Genomic DNA, 12,096 nt, shown 5'->3' on the forward strand with positions numbered 1-12,096 from the left:
TGTAGTATCACCATGGTTACAGCATTGACCGTTAACTTGTGAATTTATTAGCCTGTTAATATTATATTTTCATCAGCGGTATTAATCAAACGCTTTCAATCTTGGTTTATGGTAATATAAATAAGCGCCCTCTAGTGGCATACATATTATAATGCTAGCTCTTGTGTGGAAGTGTTCTCTCTTTAAAACTAAGTGAGGGAACAATTCTTTCTAGCCTTTTTGACTATGTATATTGTGGAATTCCCATCATGCATCTCATTTATGTTAACAATAGAAGAAGTAGCTTTATGCTTAGAATGTCTGTCTTTGTTTACCACATGTAGGGATTCATTAAAAGGTGGTTTGAAAAGTACAGTGCATAATGTCATTTTTATTTCAGTTAAATTTATGGGAAAATCTGATGATGGACATGATATGCATTTTCATATCTCATCTCCGTTCTCCTGCAATAATTCTATATTGTCCTCCTCAGGAATATTGTTGGAGGAACCGCAGAGAAACCTATCTTGGATCCTTGCTTACCTCAGGAAATGCCGGATGAAATTACAGATGATAATGGAAAAGTGTACTATTTGAAGGGGACAGGGAACTTTGCTAAGTGCAGACAGGCTGTGCAGGCACAGTTGGATCTTTCTGTCCCTTGCCAAAAAGAACCTTGTTCTATCAATGGGGTATATCAACCCACTATGGACTTCTTGAACAGTGAATTCTACGGTTTTTCAGAATTCTGGTATTCCATGGAGGATGTGCTCCGAATGGGGGGACCATATAATTATTATACTTTTACAAAAGCTGCACAGGTATGTACAGAGAACAAGTCATTGTCTATATATGTCATTGTACAGAGAACAAATCATTGTCTATGTATGTCATTGTACATAGAACATGTCATTGTCTATGTATGTCATTGTACAGAGAACAAGTCATTATATATGTATGTCATTGTACAGAGAACAAGTCATTATCTATGTATGTCCTTGTACAGAGAACAAGTCATTGTCTATGTATGTCATTGTACAGAGAACAATTCATTGTCCTTGTATAGAGAACAAGTCATTGTCATTGTATAGAGCACAAGTCATTGTCTATGTATGTCATTGTACAGAAAACAAGTCATTGTCTATGTATGTCATTGTACAGAGAACAAGTCATTGTCTATGTATGTCATTGTACAGAGAACAGGTCATTGTCTATGTATGTCATTGTACAGAGAACAGGTCATTGTCTATGTATGTCATTGTACAGAGAACAAGTCATTATCTATGTATGTCATTGTACAGAGAACAAGTCATTGTCTATGTAATTCAAGAGAACAAGTCATTGTCTATGTATGTCATTGTACAGAGAACAAGTCATTATCTATGTATGTCATTGTACAGAGAACAAGTCATTATGTATGTCATTGTACAGTGAACAAGTCATTATCTATGTATGTCATTGTACAGAGAACAAGTCATTATCTATGTATGTCATTGTACAGAGAACAAGTCATTATCTATGTATGTCATTGTACAGAGAACAAGTCATTATCTATGTATGTCATTGTACAGAGAACAAGTCATTATCTATGTATGTTATTGTACAGAGAACAAGTCATTATCTATGTATGTCATTGTACATCGAACAAGTCATTATATCATTCCAGCACATACACACTGATAACATTTGTCTATCTAAGTGTATCAATGTCTGTCAACATCCCTTTCATGCTCATAGTAGCTAAGCCACCGAACAACTCAAACTCTGCTATTGGCCTAAAAGCATGATTAGGAAATTACCCAGAAGTACTTTTATTTTATTTTTGCAAATGGAATGATTTATTCTACTAGTTTATTTTCTAAAAGTTTGATTGATATAGCATGTTGATTTAACTTTTGTTGCAGCATTTCTGTGCATCTAAATGGTCTTTGCTGGAAGAGCACCATAAAAAAGGACTCTACCTCAAGGCTGATGAACACCGATTCAAGTAAGTACGGGAGAGGGGTTTTCATTACATTGTTCAATTCAAATAAGTATGGGAGAGTAATGTTCTTTCTACTGGCATATTACATTTTGTATCTATATTATTCATATCAAGTCTGTTACATTGTTCATACTGTATATTGTTTAAATTAATTTTATGAGTAAATTTATATGAATTTTGTGAGTCTTAGAAAATGTTAAATTTGTTTGTAGCTGTGAAAATGTTGTGACTCTTTCACAAAGAGTACATCCTGTGAAAATGATGACATCTTAATCTAATATTCGGATTAATAAGTGGCAAAATCACATTCATAATAATTTCAAACTTAACAATTTATTTATCTCTAGGTACCAGTGTTTTAAATCAGTCTGGATGGTGGCTATTCTGCATGATGGTTTTAAATTTCCTGAAAACTATCACAATTTACGTACTGCAAGTTTAATTCATGACAAAGAGGTTCAATGGACCCTGGGAGCTATACTGTTCAGAACCAGGTTCCTGCCTTTACGGTAAGACATCATTTCAAATTTTATCCAAATATACCTACATTGTTTCTGCATTAGCCCCAAACATTAGTTCATGACATTGAAAGTTCTATATCAAATTGTTTTCAAAAATAAAATCCAAGACTTGCAGCCATTTGTGCCATAAAAATTCATTATTTCAAGCATTTATAAACTGGACAGAAAACTAGTATTTTCATTGATAAAGCATTTCTTGGGATTCAAATATAAGGTTTTAAACATTTGACATGTGCGGGTACATTCAAATAATCAAATACATTGCATACATAAAAAAATCAAAAAATAGTAGCTACATTTTTTTGAAACAAAATCAAGTCTACATAATAGTATATGGACAGAAATGCCTAAATGAGTCTGTTAACATTTGATACAGCGTGTTTTTTAAAACGAGTTAAATGAACTACTGGAGAAAATGGATAGTTGATATGGATTAGTGTGGACTTGTTGCACACACTCAGACACTTGCATAATTGAGTGATGAACCATTACCAGTAAGTAGTTCATAGTCACATCACAGTCTATTCCATTTGATGTTTGCCAGCTGCTAGTGTCTGTAGTAAAACTCACTGTTATTGATCTGTGGATTGTAAACAAATTTAAATATTACCCTTGTCGGTTGTCTGATACTAAATCATCGCAATGTCTTAATATTTTTAAATTAGTTCAAAATCTTGAAACCTCATATTGTTGTTTTGTTTTTATCAACCGTGAAATGCAAGAAGGTATTTTTCAACGAGGTTACAAACCGCCATGGATGCGTGCTTCAGTGGTGTCCAATCAATACTTGCTCATTGTATGCTTTGTTGTCGTTCTTGCCGCTATCTTACTGTATATAGGAAGACTGCGAAAACTTGGCTTCCTGTCGTCACAGCTAACACGTGTGCCAACAATGGCTTATTTCATGACTGAGGAAGGACAGGTACAAGAAGGAATTGCCGAACAAAAATATTATGGTTACAGCTAATGATAACCTTTTAATTAGACTGAATTTTAGCAGCCAGTTAAACAATAAGGTGATTCCACCGAATACAATGCATATATATTTTTAATTCTAAACTGGCAACATTCAGAAAGTACATGTATATATATATATAGTCCTATGATATACAATTCCCGGTTCCTGAATTACCATCAGACATAATGTAATTTTATTTGCGCATGTGTAACCTACCTTAGCAACGGACAAAAATATATAAAAAATCAAAATAACATCGGTAGACATGCAACCTGGAAGATAAAGAAAGCTGAGTGAGTGTGTGTGGGTAGAAACGCGAACAGCTAGAAGACCTTTTTAAGATAGCTGAAAAACGTGGATTTCCAGTTGACAAAGAAGATTTGATGACGATTTGTGTATCACAGAGTATATGACCGTGGTGTATTTTTCAACTCCCAAAATACGTGCAAAAAGTATGAAAATACTATGCTATAGCTATAAATAATTTGCATGCTCATTGCTTAAGCAGAATTGTGTGCTAATTTTCAGAGGCTTGTACAAGTTAGTTGAAAGATGATGACAGTTTTATTTCAGTGGAATTTTATGTTGTTCGTTGGAAACATTGATTTTCAGTACACTGCAACTCTGTGCATTTGGAACATTACAAATCTGTCCTAGCTTCCGGTTTATTGACCACAGCACACAAACGATGAACATTCAAACTATCTATTCAGGAACCGGGAATTGATTGTGTATATTAACTCAAAAATATTTGAACTGGTGTACAGAACTGTATCAATTTCATGGTGGTTGCCATGGTTGTCACAAGGAAAATGTGTATTGCGAGGGACAGATTTACCGTGGCGACACCCATGGATTTGACAAGGGAACATGCTGCTAGGAACTTGTTCTTCGTTGGCTCCAATGCACACAAAATATGTTGCCAAGGACAGTTGTTTCATGGTGACTCCGACAAAGAAAAAAGATATTCCATGGTGGCTGGCATGGATTTCACTAAGAAGACAGTTGTTGCTAAGAATCTAAATTCTACGATGGAGGACTGGAGTTGACATTTCCAGTAGTCAACAGCAGTTTGCATGCTGGGAAGGAGTAGTAGTTCCTATCACAACCACTGTAGCATGCGTATTTGTTTTTGAAAATACGTTGATGAAAGCCATTTACAGATTATTAAAATTGGGGTTTGTCCCATTACAAAAAAACTTATTGTTAAGTGCAGATAGTCAGACTATTTAAGCCAGTAATACTGCATTAGAAAGTGTAGATAAAGACAGGCAAAAACTTTGGTCTGCAAGTAAAGAATCTTGAATGTCTTTTCGATGTGAAAAACACAGAAAAATATTGCAAACATTGAAGCAGATCATCGGCAGTGAGCAATGTTGATAAATGCAATTTGGAAGACACATTGACAACTCTTGGTGCTTTGGTCTTGTAGTTTGGCATATACTCACATAGCCGGCAACTGCCAAATGATTATTTGCCGCAAGTAAAAAAAAAAATCATTTCTAAAATATGACCTGGCAGGTGACAACAGGTTTTTTGTCTGTCCTAATAGCAAATAGAATTTTGAGATTGAATGCTTTCCTATTTAGAAAGTGGACCCCCTAGGACGCAGATTACATTATGTCATCAGATGCATAAGTAGCATGAATAAAATGCATTATTATTTATTATATGTATTATGATTTTCAGCATTGTAGCCACAATAATAGATTATTTTAAAAATCAGTTTTGAAATTGTTGTAATTCTTTATTAATAATAATTAGCCGTATAATATTTATACTAGTCGTGAATTCAAAAGCCAAGTGATACGGAAATCAGTGAACATTGCGCAGCACTTGCGTCAGTTTTGAATTCATGTAAATAAACAATAGTGTAATTTTTCACTGAAATGGAGCTAAACTGAAAATGGAGGAAACAGTGGCTGACTGCTGCCATGCATTATTATCGTGTTTGACACCGTACTTGCAATGATATTATCATTCCTTCAAACTGAAATATAAGCATTTAGAATTTGTTGCTCCATACATATTTCATTTCCCAAATACATTATTGCATTTCTGTTTATGTTGAAGATAAAATTAAACAATTGAGAGTTCATTTTACTGCTTATATGCCGAACGCCATCAGACCACACTAACGCCTGACAGAATAATGTATGTCTCGTTGGCAAGATCAATACTGCGATTTCACAAAATTCATGCCTTCTTGCAATGAATTTCAATGAATATTCATTTTGGTGGTCATAGTAACACAATGCTGTTTTTTGCATTGTCAACAAAAATCAGTTTTCAACAAGATGATAAACATGGGCGGAAATAAGCTTTGCTATGAATGATTACTTTTTTATGGCTGTCACTATCTGACATTTCTGCAATTTGATTGGTACCAACAAAAAATCGTCGGGGGGAAGTAAAAAACTACATCGTTCTGTCAGGCGTGTGTTGGGTTTGGAGCACCACGGAGGACGCAACTCGTGCGGTCTTGTCAGTCTATACCAAGAACCAGTCACGAACAATATTGAATTACACTGCTCTATATTAGTTTATTTTACATGAATATAAAGTACCTTATTTGCATATTTATTACCTGACATCACGGTTACTAGAAGAGTAACCGTGCTGACATTAACCATTCCGAGTGTATCTCTCTCAAAAAAGCAAATAAAAATAACATTCTGAAATGCATATAATAGTCTTTTCATGTTTTGCTGTATTTTTTCACAGAATTCACATTTTCTTGGGTGCAAACTACAAGACCTTTTTTCTTTTATCGCAATAGCATGTGGGCGACAAATAATGTGTTTATAAATATCACTATCTATTGATCAGTTTCCTTGGCAACACTGGAATATCCCGTTGAACTTTGCAGGTGGTGTTTGAATTGTCTCTTCCATATTAACATTTGTCAATAGTTTTTTTTTTTTTTTTTTACACAATTTTATTTCATTTGATTACAAACATTACAGTAAACATTATTTGTCAATAGTTAATAGAAGCAGGCTTCATGTGGACCTGCAATGTACTGGGAAATTCTGCAATTTGAAAATTCCTGGAAAATGAATAAAAACATTTTTGGAATTTATTGTGTTTTGAGTATTTAAACCTTAGGGCAAATTCTGAACAAACACCACCAGTGCTCCTTCTAGGATTATTGCAAAACCACTGGACAGCAAAGTGTCATTTTTAAATTCGTATTGAAATTAGCTAGTACTGAATGAGAGTTCATTTTAAAATTGTCGCTTAGTTAGTGTAATTATTCAATATTAAGAAACAGTCCCTCTCTTCCACATATGCATTTGGCAGTGTCTAATTACAATAAAGTTGCCACTAAATTAAAAGCATAGTTCAAAAATCAATTTCTCTGTTTTTGTTTTTAAGTTGGTCATGTGCCGATGTCACATACTGGTTGATACAAGTGATGTCATAGAATTTATGATCCACAAAATAAACTAAAGTACATGTATGTCGTGCATTTCAGTTGGGTTGGCCAGTTGAATACTGATTATTCAGCTGTCTTTATTTAGAAATAATTATCATTGTCGTCATCGTTAGGAGCTATTTTTATTTCACTATACTGTAAAACCATTTAATTACACTGTTTTGATGTTTGAGTCTATTCACTGGGTATTAGTGCCCATATTTGGAAGAAAAACTAGTTCTATTATTTTACATGGATTTAATTTAGCAAATTTTACTTGAATTAATGCCTTTACAGTATTAACACCTTGTGTTATCACCTCACCCGTCTAAGTTTGGATTGTGGTTTCAGATACGCAAACATTCTGCAAGAGTCTGATGTAACGTGATCCAATCCTAATCACATTTACTTCAAGTTTCTTTTTACCAAAACCATTTGCATGTCATCTGTCTACTACGTAATTGGTATTAGAGAAATTTTATTAAGACGTAAATTATGAGAAATTTCTTACCTTTTCGTATTAACTTATTCATTTCTTTCAGTCAAGCTTGTTTCGTAAAAGAATTTGTCGAAGATCAAATTTTATCGCTCCTAGCATTAAAGCTCGGAATGGTTGCCATTTGAATATTAATTTGTGAAATCATTCGTAAAGCTCTGTAATTAAATAGCAGATGAATGTCTAGCATTTTTTTTGTGGTGACTTTGAATATATTGTTGTGAATTATATACTTTCTAAATTTAATAGAAATGTGATAATACCATTATTGCACATCTTATTGTTTGGACCTTACTTAAAAATCGATGTAACGAATTAAATGATGGATGTAATGAGTTAATCATTGCAACTATTATAAATGGGTTTAGATTCTTGTTACATAATGTCCACTTATCCAACATGATTTGAATTTGAATGTCACATGTTACATTATGTAACAATAGCAAACAGCCAACGTGATTAGAATTCTGTATACGAAGTCCGTATTTGGTTGATTGTCAATTGCGTGATTGATCGATCGATTGATTGACTGATTGTCCGTTAATTGATTGACAGTGTGGTTTAATTATTCAGTTATTAATTTATTTAGCCATTTCAAACTGAATATTTAATAAGTAAGTGGCATATGTTTAATTAAATGTAATATTGTATAATTTGCTGGGTAGATAGTTACCTCAAAAACAGCACCTTGATGGCTTTATTTTTCTTTAATTTTTGTTTGTTTTTATTGTTTATTGTACTCTGTGTGTGTCCAATGGCGTTGTAGCAACTTGGCACAATTTATACTTGTACTTTAATTATTTGTTTGTTGGTTTTACAGAGCTATTTTTCCTTCAGTCTTACAATGCAGCATACCGTCACCCATATATAGTTTTCTACATAAAGGATAAATATCTACCAACATAAATATAATTTCCCTAAATGTCCGGGGACTTGCTGATGCCAAAAAGAGAGAGAAGGTTTTCCAATGGCTAAACGATGGTAAATATAATGTCATTATGCTTCAAGAGTGTCATTCTACCCCAAAAGATGAACTTAGCTGGCAAAACCTCTTACCAGGCCACTATATATTTTCTCATGGAAGCTCTGCTAGCAAGGGGACATTAACTATCATTAGTGTCTCGGACTATCAAATTAACCATGTAAAAATTGACAGGGACGGAAGATCAGTCATAGTCTCAATCAATATAGCAAACACATCTTATCTTTTTATCAATACGTATGCCCCAACCTCTAAAGCCGAACACCACATATTTCTCCATGAACTTTCTACTTTTCTAGGAGATTTTCAATCAAACCCGGAACTGGAAATTATTTGGGGAGGGGACCATAACCTAACTCTATATAATAAACTTGATAGGTCAGGGGGTAATCCAGTGGTCTGGGAAAGTTCTATAAAAGCCATGGAAAATATCATGACACAATTTGATTTAACAGACATCTGGAAAATTAGAAACCCAACTAGGAGACGTTATACGTGGAGACGATTACGTCCGACATTAATTCAGAGTCTTGACTATTTTCTTGTCAGTAATTCGTTGCAAACGTCGGTATCAAAATGTGATATTGTGCCCAATGCATTATCCGATCACTCTGCTGTTACTATTTATATCGGAGACCAAGGGGGAGATTGGGGAATTCATATTGGAAATTGAACAACAGCTATCTAATAAATAATGAATATATTGAATTGATTAAAAATAATTTACAAAACTGGGAGAAGGAATATAATAACCCAAACAATCCCCAAGGTGGCCGAGGGAAAGACGTGTAGTGGCGTGAAGCTAGGTGATTAGGTGCCGTACGCGAGCGCCGGTTCGAGTCACGCACGCAGTACGTATGCACTATAATTAGACATAGTCTTTACCTTGCCGTTTATTCGGTGTTATTTGCTTACTTTACTTCCTATGTCGACAGCAACTATGAGTTCCCAAGGCCTATGGGAGTTTATGTAATTTAAAATAAAAATTAATTCTATTTTATTTGGGAAACGCATGGCAAGAAAACGACGAGAGTCGAGGAATTTACTTGAAGCCAAGCTGGAATCTCTTGATATAGAACTTAGTCTAAATGACTGTGAGAAGTTAAAAGTTGAAATCGCAAACGTTCGTAGAGATTTGGATTTGGAGTACGAATATTTGGCTAGGGGGGCCCTCATACGCGCACGTGTAGATTGGTATGAACTAGGGGAAAAGAACACAAAATATTTTTTAAGTTTGGAAAAGCACAACGCAAAAAAGTCCAAGATTACCCAACTATTTGATACGTCAGGAAATTTAACAACAGACCACCTTGCTATTCAAACCCAGATTCGTAATTTCTTTTCCAGTCTTTACACTACACAAAGCCACCCCAGAGACTACGAAATGACTGATCTTCTTTCCCAGCTCAATGACATTCCCAGACTCAGGAACAATGACAAGGAATTTTGTGAGGGGCCTCTTACGTTGCAGGAGGCGTTCAATGCCCTTAAAAGTATGAATAAAAATAAAACCCCTGGAAATGATGGCCTAACGGTCGAGTTCTATTTGACATTTTGGCAGTGGGTTGGTTCTTATGTAATTAACTCTCTAAATTCGGCCACAGAACTTGGTTACATGTCCAGTAGTCAACGTCAAGGAGTTATTACCCTCATTGAGAAAAAGGACAAAGATAAGAGGTATCTGTCTAACTGGAGACCAATTACCCTGCTTAACACTGACTACAAAATTGCTGCTAGAATCCTTGCCAAAAGATTAGAAAAAGTATTAGACAAGTTAATTGGGGAATCACAAACCGCATTTATTAAAACGGAGTGTCTCGTGCCACGCCCGTGGCAGGAGACAATAATAATAATAATAATAACTTTATTGCATCCTTAGAAATACAATGTTTCTATCAGTTAATAGCAATAAAGATTAGTTGTGATAACTACTACTACAAAAAGAAAGTTAGTTGTTAAAAAAAATAAGATAAAGCAAGTGTTACATATCAAATGGCATTTTTATTTCTTGATTGAAATGCATTATGAATATAGTTGCCAATCTTTTTTATTATTACATCATCTTTTGAAGTCATCAAGAAATTAAATTTCTGGAGATCATCCTGGGTTTCTTGTGGAAATATAATGTCTTGTATGATTTGTTGGCGTATTACTTTATATTGTGGACATTTCATAACAAAGTGCAGTTCGTCTTCTATTTCATTCTGTGAACATTGTTTGCAAATTCTATTTTCAGTAGGTATTTTTGGTTGCATATGTCTCCCTTTTTCTATTGCTAAAATGTGATTACTAGTTCGAAATTTTGTCATTGAAATTCTTTGTTTCAAATTTAGCACATCTAAGTATTTTTCAAAATTATAAGAGTCTTTGAATTTTTCATAAGTTCTCAGCTTTGTTTTTTCAGTTATATTTTTTCTCCAGAAATTTATGTATTTTTGTTTGACAACTTTGCCAATTTGCTGTATATGTTTTGTTAACCAATCATTCTGTTGTTCTCGTGAAAAGTTCATGTTGTTCATCATTTTTTATATTGAAGAGTACCATTGTAAATTGGATTTCTTTTGTTCAAGGTATGCTTGTTTTGTGATATTATTGTCTGGTAATTTACTGATACGAGTCCAGTATTTTATTAAATTGATCTGAATATCTACTAAGAGTGGGAATTCTCCTACTTTGGCTCTGCATGCAATGTTTGCCACAAATTTGTTCAGTCCTAGTAGTTGTTTGTAAAAATTCAATTGTGTTTTTTCTGTTATTGTTTTGTCCCATTTGTTGTAATCTTGAATTACATGACCCCAGATTTCAGACCCGTACAATAATATTGGTTGAATACACCTTTTAAAAAGATGGATGAAAGTTCTACAATTTGTTTCTGGTGGTAGGAACTGTTTCAATGCATACATTGCTCTGGCTGCTTTATCTGCTAAATTTTGTTTGGCTTCAGTGTAGCAGCCATTTGACTTTAAATTTATACCCAGGTAGTTGTACATATCTATACAGGTAATATTTTGTTCATTATAATAGAATTTTTCTGTCTTTTTCAGTGTTCCTCGTCTGAAAATAACAACTTTTGTTTTTGTCAGATTTACCTGAAGTTTCCATTTATGACAATAAACTTCTAAACTATTTAGTGCATTTTGTAGACCGTTTTTTGTTTCAGATATTAACACTAGATCATCTGCATAGAGTAGGGAACTAATTTTACAGTTATTCAATGTAACCGGATCTAATGATTCATCTTCTAGTGATTTATTTAAGTCATTAATAAACAAATTAAAAAGCATTGGGCTAATGACACAACCCTGCCTAACACCCTTGGTCGTTTCAAATATGGGTGTAATTTTATTTTTGAAACGAATGCATGATTTTGTATTTAGATACATATTTTTAATGATGTTATAGATTTTACCATTTATACCATTATTAAGTAATTTATAGAAAAGCCCTTGTCTCCAGATTTTATCGAATGCTTTTCGAAAGTCTATGAAACAAGAGTACAATTTTCCCTTTGATTTCAAGTATTTGTTGACAATAGTTTTCAATACAAATATCTGATCTGTAGTACGATATCCCTTACGGAATCCTGCCTGGTTATTGTTTATAATGTTATTATCTTCGGTATATTGACTAATTCTAGTGTTAATTATACTACAAAAGGTTTTACCTACACAACTAGAAACAGCTATTCCTCTATAATTTTCTGGGTCAGTTTTGTCTCCTTTTTTGAAGATATGAGAGATAATACTAATGTTCCAAAG

At 33.8% G+C, this 12,096-nt stretch overlaps 1 protein-coding gene across 5 annotated transcripts in view; it reads left to right on the plus strand.

The window, feature by feature from the left end:
* Window positions 1-12,096, plus strand: part of LOC100374157 (ectonucleoside triphosphate diphosphohydrolase 4-like) — a 47,671-nt gene that overhangs the window by 8,534 nt on the left and 27,041 nt on the right. For 4 of the 5 annotated variants that reach the window (XM_085504505.1, XM_085504508.1, XM_085504507.1 and 1 more), the window contains exons 7-9: window positions 473-800; window positions 1,884-1,966; window positions 2,311-2,472. In XM_085504505.1, the coding sequence (XP_085360631.1) occupies window positions 473-800; window positions 1,884-1,966; window positions 2,311-2,472 (573 nt within the window). Of the gene's footprint in view, window positions 1-472; window positions 801-1,883; window positions 1,967-2,310; window positions 2,473-3,193; window positions 6,133-12,096 lie in introns of those variants that run through there. The other variant, XM_085504509.1, reaches the window with a different exon arrangement.

This window comes from Saccoglossus kowalevskii, chromosome 10 (assembly GCF_978046115.1).
Source record: "Saccoglossus kowalevskii chromosome 10, keSacKowa6.1, whole genome shotgun sequence".
Lineage (NCBI taxonomy): Eukaryota > Metazoa > Hemichordata > Enteropneusta > Harrimaniidae > Saccoglossus > Saccoglossus kowalevskii.